General features: G+C 41.4%; 1 protein-coding gene across 2 annotated transcripts in view; it reads left to right on the top strand.

The window, feature by feature from the left end:
- Window positions 1-15,638, top strand: part of RAD18 (RAD18 E3 ubiquitin protein ligase) — a 58,787-nt gene extending 43,149 nt beyond the window's left edge. For both annotated transcript variants that reach the window (XM_080625634.1, XM_080625633.1), the window contains 2 exons: window positions 1,002-1,064; window positions 13,232-15,638. In XM_080625634.1, coding sequence (XP_080481760.1) covers window positions 1,002-1,064; window positions 13,232-13,334 — 166 coding nt within the window. In that variant the 3' untranslated portion in view covers window positions 13,335-15,638. The remainder of the gene's footprint in view (window positions 1-1,001; window positions 1,065-13,231) is intronic.
- The last annotated feature ends 294 nt before the right edge of the window (window positions 15,639-15,932 follow it).

Here is a 15,932-nt window from a genome sequence, read left to right as displayed (position 1 = left end):
CAGCAGACCATAGCGTCCACCCTTTGAGGGGTGCTGGGGCCGAAGTGAGCAATGAGATGCTTCCACCTTCCGTCATCCCAGGGACTGAAAATGTGGCTCCACCTTTGAGAAGTGCCCACTAAACCACTGCATGGGTCTTCTACACAATGACAGCCTCTCTAGTATGAGACATGTTGTTTGTTAAGACTTATTTCTTTGGCAGAAATGCCATTTATAAACCTCAGCAATCATCCATATTATGAAGATTCCACTTTGCCGCGCTGGAATCTGTCCTGTGAGAATGAGTATTTTTGGGCTGTTTTCCTTAATATGTGTTTAGAACAAACATATAATCTGTGTATAAAGTTATGACTTGGGGAATGTATTTTTACAGTTTATGTCTGCTGTCTTCTAACAAACAGAGCATTTATTTGATTGTAAAACCTTTTAAAGTCAATCCAAGAGAACTGGTATCTAACTGCTTGTCCCATGGTTTACAGTAGAATCTCTCTCAACTGTTTGTGTAACATGCTTTGTAATGTAATTTCTGTAATGAGGTACAGACTGAGCTGACAGGCATCTTTTGAAGGATAGTTTCCAGAAAACACCATTTTGCCAGTTGTTAGTTGATTTCTGCAACCCTGCAATTTGGCATATACTTAAGAGCTTTGCAGTAGTTTATGTCATGGAACCTGAACGTGCAATAAAAGTTATCTATCAACATTTGACCTAAGAATTATGTTCACTTAATTCAGATTTAATGAATTTTGGCAAAAATTCTTATTTAAATTGCAGGCTGAAATCATCTGTGGAATTGGTTTCTTTGAAACTTTGAGAAGAGGTCTGACTGACATTGCTAAACTCATAGTTAAATATGTGTGTGTGTGTACATGTCTGCATGGATCTACACACACAGATTCTTTCAGTGTTGATGCAGTAGGGATAGCTGAATTTAATAACACCCTGACTTAAGTAGCCTCTGTGACTGAAATAATTTACATGTGTTTTATTTTCCCTTTCAGCTCCAGTTCAGACATTTTGAGAGATCTGGAAGAACTTGAGACACATTCAGCATCCTCTGATGAGTAAGTAGAATCATAGAATCATAGAATAGTTAAGGTTGGAAAGGACCTTAAGATCATCTAGTTCCAACCCCCCTGCCATGGGCAGGGACACCCCACACTAAACCATGTCACCCAAGGCCTCATCCAACCTGGCCTTGAACACCACCAAGGATGGAGCATTCACAACCTCCCTGGGCAACCCATTCCAGTGCCTCACCACCCTCTCAGTAAAGAATTTCTTCCTTATATCCAATCTAAGCTTCCCCTGTTTAAGTTTGAACCCATTACCCCTTGTCCTGTCACTACAGTCCCTGATGAAGAGTCCCTCCCCAGCATCCTTGTAGGCCCCCTTCAGATACTGGAAGGCTGCTATGAGGTCTCCACACAGCCTTCTCTTCTCCAGGCTGAACAGCCCCAACTTTCTCAGCCTCTCTTCATTCAGGAGGTGCTCCAGTCCCCTGATCATCCTCGTGGCCTCCTCTGGACTTGTTCCAACAGTTCCATGTCCTTTTTATGTTAAGGACACCAGAACTGCACACAATACTCCAAGTGAGGTCTCACGAGAGCAGAGTAGAGGGGCAGGATCACCTCCTTCGACCTGCTGGTCACGCTCCTTTTGATGCAGCCCAGGAATATGAGTGGTAAAGTCCTAGTGACTGATTTAGGTAGTAGTTTCCAATCTGTGGAATACTACACATTTCTGCAGGGGAAGAAAATGCCTCTGAAGAGTCAGATTCTTGGAGAATCTCCAGAGAATCATCACAATTTAGTCAGTATTTTTGGATCCATGAATATAATACCTGGGTGCTCCAACTTGAAAATCTGGGTCAGTTGACCAGTTGAAAATCATTGTTCTAAAGTATATTTGAATATGAATGTATGTTTAAAAAATAACAATGACAGAACTGATTTTTATGGAAAATTAAGAGAATCTGATCTTACTGTATTTAAAGTTGTATTGTCGTCACTCACATCTCTGTCAAATTGAACATGCTGGAATTGCAGCATCTGTTTTGATTTACTTCTTTTTGAAGAGAGAAGAGCACCTTCTTGTTTTTAAAATCTTAACATCTTATTTCTACTATATAGTGGTAATATTTAAAATTTGGGTCTAGCTGTGCAAGGTTTTATACAAAGAAATACTAAGAAACCATCCAAGGATTCCTGAAGTAACCAAAAGAAATACATGAAGATGGAGAGGAAATACAGGGATCTGTGTGGGTGCTGAAGGTGTGCTGTTATAGTGAAATTTGGAGTAGTGTTGTGTGATATCAACTGAGAGGCTGTGTAGTTATACAAAGAAATAGGAACAAAGACTGGTAGAGTCTGCAAAAGTAGTACAGTTTACCCTTGCAGCTGAAACTGGTTTGATCTGAGATCTGTCTTTGAATATCACATCCACTTCGGTAGCTGATCTTAGCAGCGTGATGAGAACCATATTGTGTTTAATTCTTGTAGTCTGCTTTTTAAAGAGTATTTATGACACAATTTGTTATCTATAACGTACATATGTGGTCAATATGTTGTGACAGCTCCTAAAATTCCTGATAAATGATAGAATAACATTTGAAATTCTCTTAAAATGTGTGGTTAGAAAACTTAGTGGATTTTAAAGGAGCTTTAACAGTAGCATTGGTAAGGCTTTCATTACATTGGTGTCAGAGGTAGAGTGCTTCACTGGAGAAAGTAATCACAGAGCCTTTCTTGTACAGGGAGGCATTGGTTTGGGAAGATGTTTGCTGGAAGAACACTCACTAGTGCCTTTTATTTTGTAGTACCTGCAAGTGACCCCTTCAGAGGGGAAGTAAAGTCAGAATTACTTGGTTGTACGTGTTGCAGATGCTAGTGTCTTCTGCTGGTGATGATCTGCTGCTGCCATGTATCAAAGAGCAAGCAGCCACAGCTCTCTCACAGGTATCTTTACACCTGCTGCAAGATTTATAGATGACTGATGAGCAGGGGTCAGGGATCATGAGATGAGGGATCAGCTAAAGTCCTTGGTAAACACCTCATTGCACAGTTCAGTTACCTGTGAAGTATTATATCTCAGCTGGCTATTTCTCAGTGAGTTGAATAAAAACTGTAAGGATCTGTGGCTCTGAATTATGTTTAAGCAGGAATGGGGGAACTGTGACTACCAGGACTGGAGGATTTGCAAGTGAGGTGGGGGAGTGTGGGGCTGGAAACTGTACCCAGCGGATGTTGTGGGGCTCTGCTGGTTTGTGAGGGCTCAGGAGCAGGCCAGGTGGTAACAGCAGCAGAGTGAATTGCTCTGCACTAGCACAGGGAACGGTAATGAGGTCTATATTTTTAAAACAAACTTGCACTTAATGGGAGAACTGTAATTAATTACCATAGGGAACTGTGTACTTTCTCAGTGTTTCTATAAGGATTCATTGCAGCCTCTTATATTGAGGGAAATCTTAGGTTTTGATGATTCTGTGCTTCCTGTAGGAGGATATTTAACATACTTCTAATGAGATTTTAATTGTTCATGTAATGCCTGGAATATATGGCAGGGAAGCTGGAACGAGATGATCTTAAGGTCCTTTCCGACCCTAACTATTCTATGATTCTATGATCTAGTGTTAATTTTCTAGGTAGTAACTAGTCTACCAAACATGTTAAAACCATCCAGTTTCAAGGCATTTTGGAGAAATCTTGTAAAAGCAAATAGCCAGCAGTCTTCACCTTCCCAGTCATATTTTCCATATCTTTGAAGACTGCCAGCTCCAAGCTCGCAGGTGGTGGACTGTCGTTTCTTTATCCGCAGACAGACAGTGACTTGCAATTAATTTTGGTGATGGTACAATCAAATTATTGTCTGCTCTTTTTTTCTGTGCTCCCTGAACTCCATACTGGAGGTGCCAGTTGGCAGAATTGTTTTCCGCAGTACAGGAGATAATATGCTATGGCCTACGGGTTTGGCGTCTGTGGCTTGTTGCATGAGTTGGAAAAACATGTTCCTTAGTGGAAGAAGAAATGGGAATGCCAATACTGAAAACAGTACTAGAGTTCTTTAATGGAGTGTTTGTCCCTTAATGGATGTTAATGTTAGTTATGATTATATATCCGTAACAAAATCATTTGTTCCTCTGATAATTTCTTTTCACCCAGGAAACTTCTTGGTCATGTGGTGGTTTTAAGTTGAGTGGTAATAAAGTTTGCTCAAGTTGGTAAGTGCAGAAGAATGTTAAGTAAAGCAGATCTACAACTTTCATCAGTTATCCTTTCTGTTCAGTGCAGAACTGTATCCTGCAGGATGCTGAGTGGCACGGTAGGTCAAATGAGGGCTCTGCTTTGGCAAACTTAGCACAGGAAGGCACAGGCCAGCATACCAAAGAACAGGCAGATGGTATATTTCATCACCAGCTTGGATTTTATAGAAGTTGACTTATGTCAGAAAGATATAATCTCTCTTACTTTATTTTTATAAGAGTTAATAATCATATATTTGCAAAGCAAGAGAACCAAGTGACTGAGACGCTTCAGTTTTTGGCTTTGTGTTTTAATACACTTTTGAACATGAGGTAATTACTATTCTGCTGTGGAAGAATGCAGGCATCAGAGCTAGAAATGGGCAGAATATAAACCAGTAAAGCTAGCCTTAAAGTCAATGAGATTTCTGGTTCATTCTGTGACCGAAGTAATTTTTTTCTTGCAAGGGTAGTTGTATTTTGCAAATTCTCAAAACCAAACCAGCAGATACAGGGGAAGAGGGAAGGTGCAACAGCTGATGGATGCTCTTTGTAAAGTGACACAGTAGCAAAATTGGTAGTTTGAATGTTGTTTGTCTTTGCTGTATGTTGTGTTATAGTTAAGCCTTCCAGATATTTGAACTACTGGCTTTGAGTTGTATTGCTGCCTTGCCTCTGGAGTACATTAAACATTTGCCAGTGGGTAAGTATTATGAGGAGCAAGGTTTTCACATGTAGAACAAAACCTCTTAGCTAATTGGCAACTTGAATTCCTCTATTAGATAACATATTTTCATTAGGTGTTTCTTGCTGAAGTTTGAAAGATGTGGTGATGGTCTGTGCGTAGCTTGGGCTCAAGTCCACATTTTGTACTGGTAGGAATACTTCTAAATAGGCCATATTCAGACTTTTATGTCTTCTAATGCCTAGAAATCCTAAATGGCATTATTTGACAGGAAGGCACGAGGACTGAGCATTCTAAAGCATTACTATATGCCCTACAGAATCTCGCTTTTGAAGTACCAGCTCTGTTGGTGACAGGTCTCATTCTGGAACTCACTGAGGCTCCCTGCAGAGAAAGACCAAGGGGGAAGGGTCTTCATCTAGTTACAGGTATGAGCATGGAGAATACACTTCCTCAGTATGTTACATGCAAATCCTTGTTATTGCTCTTAGTTTTACATTCCAAAGGACAAGCCAACATTGTTCCAGAGTGCGATCCTTAAAAGCAGGATAGTTTTGTTAGCTGAAATATTTTTCTTTATGTAAATGATTAATTTTTGTCAAATGTGATTTTTCAGTCCTTCTAGAAAATACCATCCATTTTATGCTTTTCCCCAGTTTAGATTAGGAGTTTCTTGTGTCTCCACAAGGGTTAAATTCAAGCTAAAGCTTCAGTGAAAGAAATATGAACAGGCTGTCCTTTGCTCAGCAGTGAAAGTGTACCTTAATAATTTTAACTTCATTCAGGGAGTGCATTCCTGGGATAGTGGGAAAGATCGCTGCTTTTTGTCTCCTCTCCTCACTCCCCAGCAAGAAGAGGATGCCAGGCATGTGGCAGTACGCTTGCCCTGTGAAAATTCAGTTTGGTATCCCTGTCTGTAACCCATGATGGTCCCTGTGGTGCTTTATTGGGGTGAGATGAGCAGGGCTGAATCTTTCCACTGCCTATTTTGGGACTGTTTTCTTTTTAGTGTTTGTCAGTGTTCTTAACAGGAGATTTACAGGTTTCAAACAGTTTCAGGTTGCAGGTCTCTGAAGGAGAATTAGACCATGTAAAACAACCTTAATTGTCTGACCATAACAGCTTCTTCAGCTGCAGTTAAGTCTTAGCAGGCAGCGAGAGACCCGTGTGAACAGGTTAAGTCCTGCACCAGGATATCGTGCCTTTTTCAGTGGGAATGGTGCTTGAGCCTTTTTATTAAGCCAACTGTATCCTGGGCTGCATCAAAAGGAGCGTGACCAGCAGGTCAAAGGAGGGAATCCTGCCTCTCTACTCTTCTCTCGTGAGACCTCACTTGCAGTATTGTGTGCAGTTCTGGTGTCCTCAACATAAAAAGGACATGGAACTATTGGAACAAGTCCAGAGGAGGGCCACGAGGATGATCAGGGGACTGGAGCACCTCCTGTATGAAGAGAGGCTGAGAAAGTTGGGGCTGTTCAGCCTGGAGAAGAGAAGGCTGCGTGGAGACCTCATAGCAGCCTTCCAGTATCTGAGGGGGGCCTACAAGGATGCTGGGGAGGGACTCTTCATCAGGGACTGTAGTGACAGGACAAGGGGTAACGGGTTCAAACTTAAACAGGGGAAGTTTAGATTGGATATAAGGAAGAAATTCTTTACTGTGAGGGTGGTGAGGCACTGGAATGGGTTGCCCAGGGAGGTTGTGAATGGTCCATCCTTGGCGGTGTTCAAGGCCAGGTTGGATGAGGCCTTGGGTGACATGGTTTAGTGTGGGGTGTCCCTGCCCATGGCAGGGAGGTTGGAACTGGATGATCTTAAGGTCCTTTCCAACCCTAACTATTCTATGATTCTATAAGGAAGCACTAAACATTCGTATTCTGTATTTAGAATAAATAGTCTTTGGGTTGTTTTTTTGTTTTTTTTTTTTTTTTTTTAAGCTTTTAATGACAGTTCCATAATTGTCATTAAAATGGCATTAATTCCCTGGAGTCTTTTTTAATTTCTAATAATTGTCTCCTTCTGAGACAGAGATTAGAAGACAGTACTAAATAATAAACCCAAGTATTTGTATACAACATTCTGGCTATTAATTTGTAAAAACTGCCCAAAAGAAGCAGTGTAGGGATATTTTAGTGGCAGTCTGGAGTATATATTTTTAGTTAAACTTCATTCCTTTCCTGAAACTTACTTAAGCACAATTTCAGTGTGTTCTGAGCTTCCAACAGCATTTTTTTCTTGCTTTTCTCTTCTGTTAAGTAACAAATTCAGTGGCTGTGGAATAATATAATTGGGATGACGTAAGTTCATATTGCTGTGTATCTGATGGATCTGAGGTTTCATGCTCTCAGTAACATCTAGGTGAGCACTTACTGAAAGTCTCACAGTTCTTTGGTACGGATGTCAAGTAGCCATAGATGATGCCAAGTTAACTGCAGGTTTGGGTCTGTTCCTTGGGCAGTATTGGATCTGAATGCCTAAAAATTAATGTGGATTTGATGAAAGGCTTTTATTGTGACTTTGTCATTAAGTCATAGCTCAGTTTCACTCCTAAATACAGATGTAGCTTCAGTCATTAACTGCGTGCTGTTGCAATACAAGTTCCCTGCACACCTCAAAGTGTACCTTGGTGTGTGAGGAACAAGTAAGGCAGGGTGCTAGAAATACCATTACAATGTATGACTTCGCCACAGATGGGCATAAATGACTGTGTAGTATGTAGTCAGGATCTTCTTATCCCTCCTTATTACAAAATGTGCCACAAGATACAGGAAAGGATCTGATTTACCAAAGTACTAACATTTGCACGTTTCTGTAGAAGGTCAAGTACATTTGCTTTGCATTCTTAATGGTGATGGCACTGTGCCATGCAACCATTGGATTAAAGTCTAAGAGTACAAAAGTGTTCTTACCCTAATTAAAATGAACATGAACCAAAGTTGAATCTGTTTAAAACCCCCTGAACTAATCAGTCTTTTGTCCTTACTGCACAAGGAGATGTGCCTGGGAGACCATGGGACTCTCCGAAGTTTCCAGACTCACAGGGCTCCTTGTTGTGGTGACTTATTGCTGTCCAGCTCTGAGGCTGGTGCCATCCCCTGTACACGAGCATCCTGGTTTCAGACCTTCTGAAAGCATATCAAAGATCAAACACACGTTCAGCGTGTCTTTTCAGCCATGCAGTGGAGAGAACATTTTTCCTCATGCTTTTAATATTCCACCGTAAGACAGTTTTGAATTAAATGCTTCTTTCCTCTTCTGTAGTTAATTATTAAAATAGGTGACTGTCTTTTTTTTTGTGTGAAGAACATGCCTAGTTCAATCAAAATCACCTGAACTGCTTTCAGAAGAATGCGTTTACTTCTTCCCTGTCTGGTTCCACAAGCCAAGTCCTTTAGCCATCTCAACCTAGTCTTTTTTCCTATGGTCTGTGCCTCCCAGTCCCAGAGTTGAATTAGGTATACCTGAATCATTGTCTATTTTTCCCCATGAACCACACTTATTTGTTAGTCTATGCTGTTGGCAACTTAACTTTTATTGGCAGACAGGTGTTTTCCATTCAAGTTCAGAGAGTAAGGTTTTAATCCTTCAGATACTAAGTTCCTGATCCTGAGCAAGCATCCTTGTGTAGGTAAGTGTTAATAGGTGAGGCATAAAAATTTGAATCACATGCTCCTGGAAGCAGTTATATATCTGAGTAGCTCTGTTGACTTCAGCATGTTGCTGGCATATAGGATTATGCAAATGCCTAAGACTTTGCAGGTTCATGGCTTGATGAACATTTAATATTACACTGACATGGACTCTGCGTTCAGAAGTCGCCTTATTAAGCAAAACCTCCTGGTGACAATTGCTTGTTTAACCCATTTTTGTGTCCGGAGATCTCTGAGTCATGTTTTTGTGAATGCAATTATGTATTTTGTCATCAAAAGAGATTTTTTTTTTTAGTGAATTTTGTTTTTTCTCTTGTAGCCTTGAGGCTTCAGGGGAGGAATGAGCCAAGTCACAGGGTTCAAACATTGCTGCTCCCCAGGAAGGGCTCTCTGCTCCAGATGGAGCAGTGAGGAGGCTGCCTGCCAGGGAATGCGGTTGTGGCAGGGAGATGAGTACAGGTGAGCAGGTCTGCAGTGTGCAGCCATTGTCCTCCACTTCCAGAGAAAGCTAGCTGGACACTCATTTTAGAAGACAAAGAATAATTTTCTGTCTCATTTTGGGGTCTATATTATGCTTTCTAGAGTAGTTGGGATTGGCAATACTACTTTTTTTGCCCTAGACTTTTAGGGTATGTGTGATCTTGTCTGAAGGTGTTGGCTGATACCTGGCAGTCTTCAATTAAGGTCAAAACAAACCCACAAAAGTGTCAGATGAGTAAGAAAATATTTTTCTCTCTGAAGTTTCATAGGTGCAGTCATTTGTATTCCTCTTAAGTACAGTAAAAGTAATATCAGATGGAGTTTGGGAACTCAAATGGGTTTTGTTAAATTACTGGGCTTCCAATAATTTATCTGGTGTCTTTACAAATCCTGTACGTGTGATGGTGGGAAAGGGGCTTCTGGGTCTTTAATGGCTCAATGCAGATGTCCAGTGGTGAGGATTCTGCAGTCTCCTAGCATTAATTTGCTTAACTACTACCAACATTAAAAGGGTGATTATGTCTTTGCAGCAATGTGAGTGACATGTATAAGCCTGGTAAGGAGAGAAGTGGGCATTTTACACTTTGGAGGACTGTTTCCATTTCTTCTTGGCCTTATCTTTTCCAGAGGAAGCAAGGCTACAGAAACTGATTTTCCCTTGTCATATTCCCCATGCCTTTAATCGCTCTAGTTATTTCCCCTTTCAAGGCTCCTTTAGAGGAGAAGGGAATGATGAGGGGAAAACCAGTGTGCCATATACACATTGTTCCGGGGTTCCAGCTGAGACCTTGCTAGAACTGACCCTCCTGGGGGCATTCTATAAAAAACACGTGGTTTGGTTTGGTTTATGCCCCTTAGTGTCCCATCACCCTCACCCAGTAACTGTATTTCTCCTTTTTAGCCTTTTGAATATCTTGCATCCTCCACAAGTTCCCCATAATACAGTGGAACCCCATTAACCAGCATATTTTTGGACATTATTGCCTTTCTCTCTAGTGAAATGTGACATTTCGTAGTTAGTTATTTCTGAAAGGCTTGACAGGAACGGTCACTGTAATGAAATCCGTAGAGGCAGTGGCATTGAGACATCCTAATGGTCTCTTGTGAGAGTGATGACGTTTGGGTGTTCAAGTGAGGTGGTGCAGCTGTATTGCTGTTCGTACCTCGCAGCCTTCTCAGGCTCCAGTATTACACAAACATCTTATTTAGGCACTCTGCAAACTTACATAAGCAGCTATAAATCATGCGAGCAGTCCCAGTTAAGACAAAGGGCATAGTATTTGCAGGGTGGGTCTTTAGATTGATTTTAATCAGTTATTTCTTGGAATAGATTTCTGTGACCAATATCTTCTCTGGCTTAGTGGTAGTTACAAAGCTTTAGATTACAAAAAGTTGAATTAACTTCCCCATTTTTTCAGTTTCCTTTTTTTTTTTTTTAAATTTGCATGGAAAATCACTTACTAATTCCTACTTTAATTCAGTGTTATTTTTTTTCTAATGTTTGCATCCTATCCTAAATTCAGCAAAACAGAGGCAGAGGGTGAGATACTTCATGATAGAACAAAATCGGCATGTAATAAAAGGACAGTAGAGATTTATCTGTAGGATCATGTATAAAGTGGATTAAATACCAGTAAATAGAGGCAGGACTGCAAAAGTACTTATGGAAGGAAAAATAAAAATCAGTTGTCCTCAAGCACTTTAAACTCCAATAAATGTAATTATTTTGTCAGTGAGATATTTGCTATGAGATGAAGGCTGCTACAAGAGTTTATTTGGCCATCATAAGCTGCAAAGATGTTTGGAAATACTTTGAGATAACATCCTCTGGATTTAAATAAGTAATTAAGTTTAGGTTTTTCTTTACTAGAGAGGGAGAATACTCATCTAAGAGAATGTACTGTGCCAAAGCAAACATATCTGCTGTACGGACAAATGCAACTTTGTTTTTCATTCTCAGCTTAAGAAGATGCCATGCAAAACCATCAGGGTTTTAAGTTTTTAGTGGATGGGCTCCCATCCACTGCCATGGCACACACCAGCACAGTTGCTGCCTGGCCTGCCTGCCGTGCTCATTGTGGTCTGCTTCCTGCCTCACAGCACTTTCTGTATAGTAATTGTGTGATCGTATTTGAAATAATTTACTGAATCTGAAGCATTGGTTTGTATCAGTTTACTGTTTACCTATAGATAGGTTATTGCAAGCTAGACCTCAACAATTCATTAGTAAGCAAGCAGTGCAGTTCTTCCCAAACTGCGGGAATTGTATCTGACAAGAAGATCTCAAATAAATCAATACAAATTTGTAGAAACCCCCCTTTTTCACAGCCTTTCTAGCCAAGTGATGTCTCTGGGGAAGTGCAGCAATTAATGGTAGGGAAAGAAACAGTAAGTGTTTAATGTGTTTTTAGCTTTATATTATGCAGTTAGCTTTTGGAAAAAACCCTCAGCTTGCTTTGTCTGGCTGGTTTTGCCATCGGGAGTGCTCTGCAGACCATTGGGAGTTAATTTCATTCCCCCATTCATTGGTGTGTGTGGCTGAGGAGGCAGTTCTCTTTGGTACCAAATGGGCACACCTGAAAGACTCCATCTGGCCTGGAGAACTGTAAGGCTGCTGTGTGCTTGTGAGCTGGCAAAGCCCTGGAGTGGGAAAGCAAAGACAATTAATAGCCTGTAACGCTGCATCGGACAAGTTGTCCATCCAGCTCAGGGTCCTTCATCCATCAGTGGCCAAAGCCATATGCTGTGGAGGATGGTTGGTGTATCACTTCCATACCTTATCCTGTCCCTAAAAGTGTGATTCTCCAGCATCATTCCAGAGGCTTATAATGACCTAACCTCCGAGGTTAATTATCCTCTGCTCAGCCATAAAACTGCAGAGATGGATGGAGACAGGCAAATTCTTCTTGACTTAGAACATAAGATACAGCCCATGTACAGGAGTTGGGCATTGTGGATACACAGAGCAGCAGTTCCCATGGATTTGGCTGAAAGTAGCTGCTTTAAGCTTAATTTAAAGGAAAAATAAATAATTTGTATCCTGACACTTAAAACATCTGTGTATCCATTTATGAATTCTTTCATTGGTTAGCCCGTGTGGTTTAGTTTGGTGTGGGACTGCCGGTGGCAATGCAGCACTGTACTTGGAGATGTAGCAAAACTCAGCGTTAGCATTTGCTTTGAATTTAAATAATGCAAAATAGTGGTTAGCAAGGGGTATGCCTGTGCATTGACGGCAGGTATGTGTGTTTGGTGACACTGCCCTCTCCAGAGTTACAGAATAAACCAGTGCTGGGATCTTCCTGGACGTGGTGAACTCTGTTTCCATCATGGTGCTGAACTGAACTCTGAAACGTGGGTTGTTCCTGTTAATCTCTTCTGGTATATGTTTGGGAGTTTTCTGTTGTTGTTTTCAGTTGTGAATTCCCAGTTTAAGCCAAATGAATAGTCCTTGCAGGACGGATTCATCCTAGCAAATGGTCAAAAAAAGAGTGCATTTATAAGGCATGTTTAATTAGTGATAGCTGTTGATAGATGAGCAGTATCCTTTATGTCAACACTACACGGAATTTTAAGCTCTGAGGCTGAATGATGGAAATTAGCTGCTTAATTTAAATATGGCTAGTTTAACTTTTCATTTTCTTTAAAATTAACCGTATGACTAAAAAGAAAACACTTCTTTGAGTTTCCAGTGGAAAATTCTTTGTCCATAAATGAGAAGAGCATCTGGCAAGAAGCCTGTTTAAAGATGGGAGTCCCACGCGCTTTCCTTCTTGGGTAACTATGACCAAAACCACTAGTCCTTTTCCTTGGTGGCTGTGCCGCTGGAGATGACTCCCTTTCAAGTCGACCTTTTCTGATCTAACATAATCATTTAGTCAGTGCCAGGGGCTCTTCTCATTTATGGACAAGGAATTTGAGAGGTTGCTGCTCCGCCTTCCTCTTCCACAGTGGTCCTGTGACGGAAGGAGGCGCACTGTCCCAGCAGGCTCAGGATGGATTGCGTGGCTTGTGTGTGCTGCCGCCTTCTTCGAACAAGACAGCAGAGCAGTATTTCTCTTCACTATCACCAGTAATGCATACATGTGTGTGTGCCACATACTGCTTACAGCACTTTAATACAGCCTTTGGTATTTGCATCTTCAAACCCCTATTTTCCTTTTTCTTTGCTTTTTCCAGAAGCACTTTCGCAGGTCCGAAAGTTAACAAAAGGAAGTCACATTGCCCCCATGTGCTAGAAAATGTTCAACTGCTTCCCATGAGCAAGAGGAAGAAGAACTAGTGCTGCAGCGCCGTGAAGCTTAAAACTACGCAGAAGGCTTAACGCTGAGAGATACTTCTTACTTTTTTTCCAGTTTTCAGTGTATCTGGGTAACTAGTAAATGCTGAATTTTCACATAGCTGTCATTTAGACTGCCTTAAAATAACCAGACTTGGTGCACTGATGGGTTTTCTTTACAGCACTGTGGTCCATTTAACTTTTTGCGGCTGAAGGATGTGGCTTTGAATATTGCAGCCACTCCTGCTCACATCCCATCTTGCAGGAGCTTGCTCTCCCCTCTTGGAAGCAACCACTGGACAGTGTTTTGCTTGGGGTCAGGCAGATGCTGATGCCCTGGTTCCTTGGCGCAGCTGGGGGGAGGCATGGGGCAGCTGAGGGATGAGGCAGACTTCGAGTCCACAGGAATACACTTGTTTTTAATACATCCATGTAAACGTACTCATTAGTATGTGTCACTACTTCAGTTTGAAGTCATGACATTTGAAAGGAATTGGAAGGTCATTGCACATTCAGTATTCTAGCTTTAAAATAAATATTAGCATTCAAAAGTCTCATCTTTCTTAGAAGATGACAGAGCTTTGTAGTGGAATACAGCAATGCAAAAGAATTAAAGTACACCTGAACAAGAGTGTGCAGCTTGCAAGCAAAATACATACCATGCAAAATGCTCAAAGATGTTCTCACTGAGCCTTGGAGCTTTGCTCATAGTCTTCTTCAGAAACGTAGCAAAACCAGCACAAAGTCTTTATAAGATTGAGAGGCGTGTGTCTTTTGACTTTGGGCTGTAGCTGTAATTGGGACCGGACATTGCACTTTCAAAAATACTCTTGCTCAAACCGTGGTTCCCGGAAGTACTTTTGTTCAGAGCAGGCTAAATCTGAGGCCAATATGAACTGTAATAATGCCACTGAGGTAAGTGGATGCAGAGAAAAAAGGGGGAGCAGATTTGTTTGTTTGGGGTTTTTTTGTACTAAAAGTGAACCTTTTTGACTTCTGCTTTCAGGTCTGCCTTTTAATCACAGCAGTTAATACAAGACCAATCTAAATTCTGTGCAGTTCACCAGAGAAGAATAAAAATGTTTGTATGCGTAATGGTCAATGAAATTTATGTAGACCAGTTTACATCAGCTGCCGAGCATCCCTTGGAGGTCTTTGTCCTATGTTTTAATTATAATTGAGTTAGCAGCACTTCATTTTCTTTAATATGGTAATAATAGCTACTGTCGTACCCAAAAAATTGCCTCAAACTCTTTTATCAGTACCAATACTGTGAGCTCTACATTGAGGAGGAGTGTGAGGGTACCTCCGAGGAGGCTGGAGGAGGAGCCCATTCTGTTCTGCTCAGTTTGTGGTGCTGAGCAGCACTGGCTGCTGCAGCAGGGACCTGTCACAGCCCATCATCCTTCCCACAGCAGCGGGATCTGAAACAGTACCATTGCTGGCTTGGTTTTAGAGTACAGTTACAGATTTAGGCAGGGCGCTGTAAGGCTGGGAGCCCTTGACAGCTGATTCATTGCTCAGTGGCCAACGTGTTAAAGGTCAGCCTGGTGCCATTTACTGCATGAGGTCCCTAACGATGCTGGGTTGGCAGGGAAAATTAGGATCCTGTGATACTTATCTACATGGGAGCTTTCCTTTTGAGTATTGTGAATGGGCTATAAATATGTTGTATCGAGAGCAGATACTTCTTGTGTAGCTTTGGAACCAGGTGCCACTCACAGAGTTAAATTTGTAGTTAATGACAGTAACTACTGCTGTGAGGTGGAAATGTATTTCAGTACCCAATAAGGAGAAATAGTCAAATTTATTAAGTAAGTATGAGCTAGAAAGTACTTAGAAAAATCAATATAGAAGGTGAATAAACCCATGAAACATGAAGTACACATTGTGTGCCTTAGTGCTGCAGAGGCTGGTGCAGCCCTTGCGAGCGTCCTCCCGGGTGGCAGGAGCAGAGCAGTGAGCAGCAGTGCGGTCCTAACTGTCATCACGTCTTCAGAATGTGTCCCCTGACACTTGAGGAACGCAAGAAAAAGCATTGCCCTTGGAAGCTATACCCTTTAATGTATAAAAAGTCATAAGCTGTGGAAATGACTTTTTTCCTTCCATTCATTCAATCAAATCTTTCTCCAAGCAGAAACCCAGAGCTTGGTGCCCCTTTGGTGTGCATTATGAAAGATTCCCTTCCTGTCAGCCTGGGCAGAACGTGCAGCGATATAAACCTTCTAACAGTGCTTTAATCTTTTGCATATGTTTTCAGTATAACCCTTTCTGTGGCCATTTGCAGTGACCTGCTATCTTGGATCTGTGGTGACTTTTCCAAAAGAGCGGTTTTCAGCTAAAATAAAAACCAAAATGTTTATGATTCTGTGATTTCTTATGTGCATCTTCTTTGTTTGCTGCAAATAGAAGCCTCCAGTGTTTCTTGCTTTAATACTGATTTTGGCATCTACAGCTGCCCTAGCTTGCACTGTCAGTGTGGCTGTTTAGCTGGTGCCTGTGGTGCTGTACAATGCTGTGTGCCAAATCTGGAACTGCATCTGCGTTGCCCATCACCCCTGGGGACCTACGGAGGTGGAATGGAGCAAATCCCTGCCCCTT

Source organism: Psittacula echo (assembly GCF_963264785.1).
Source record: "Psittacula echo genome assembly, chromosome: 9".
Classification (NCBI taxonomy): Eukaryota; Metazoa; Chordata; class Aves; order Psittaciformes; family Psittacidae; genus Psittacula; species Psittacula echo.
This window is presented reverse-complemented; position numbering and strand designations above follow the sequence as displayed.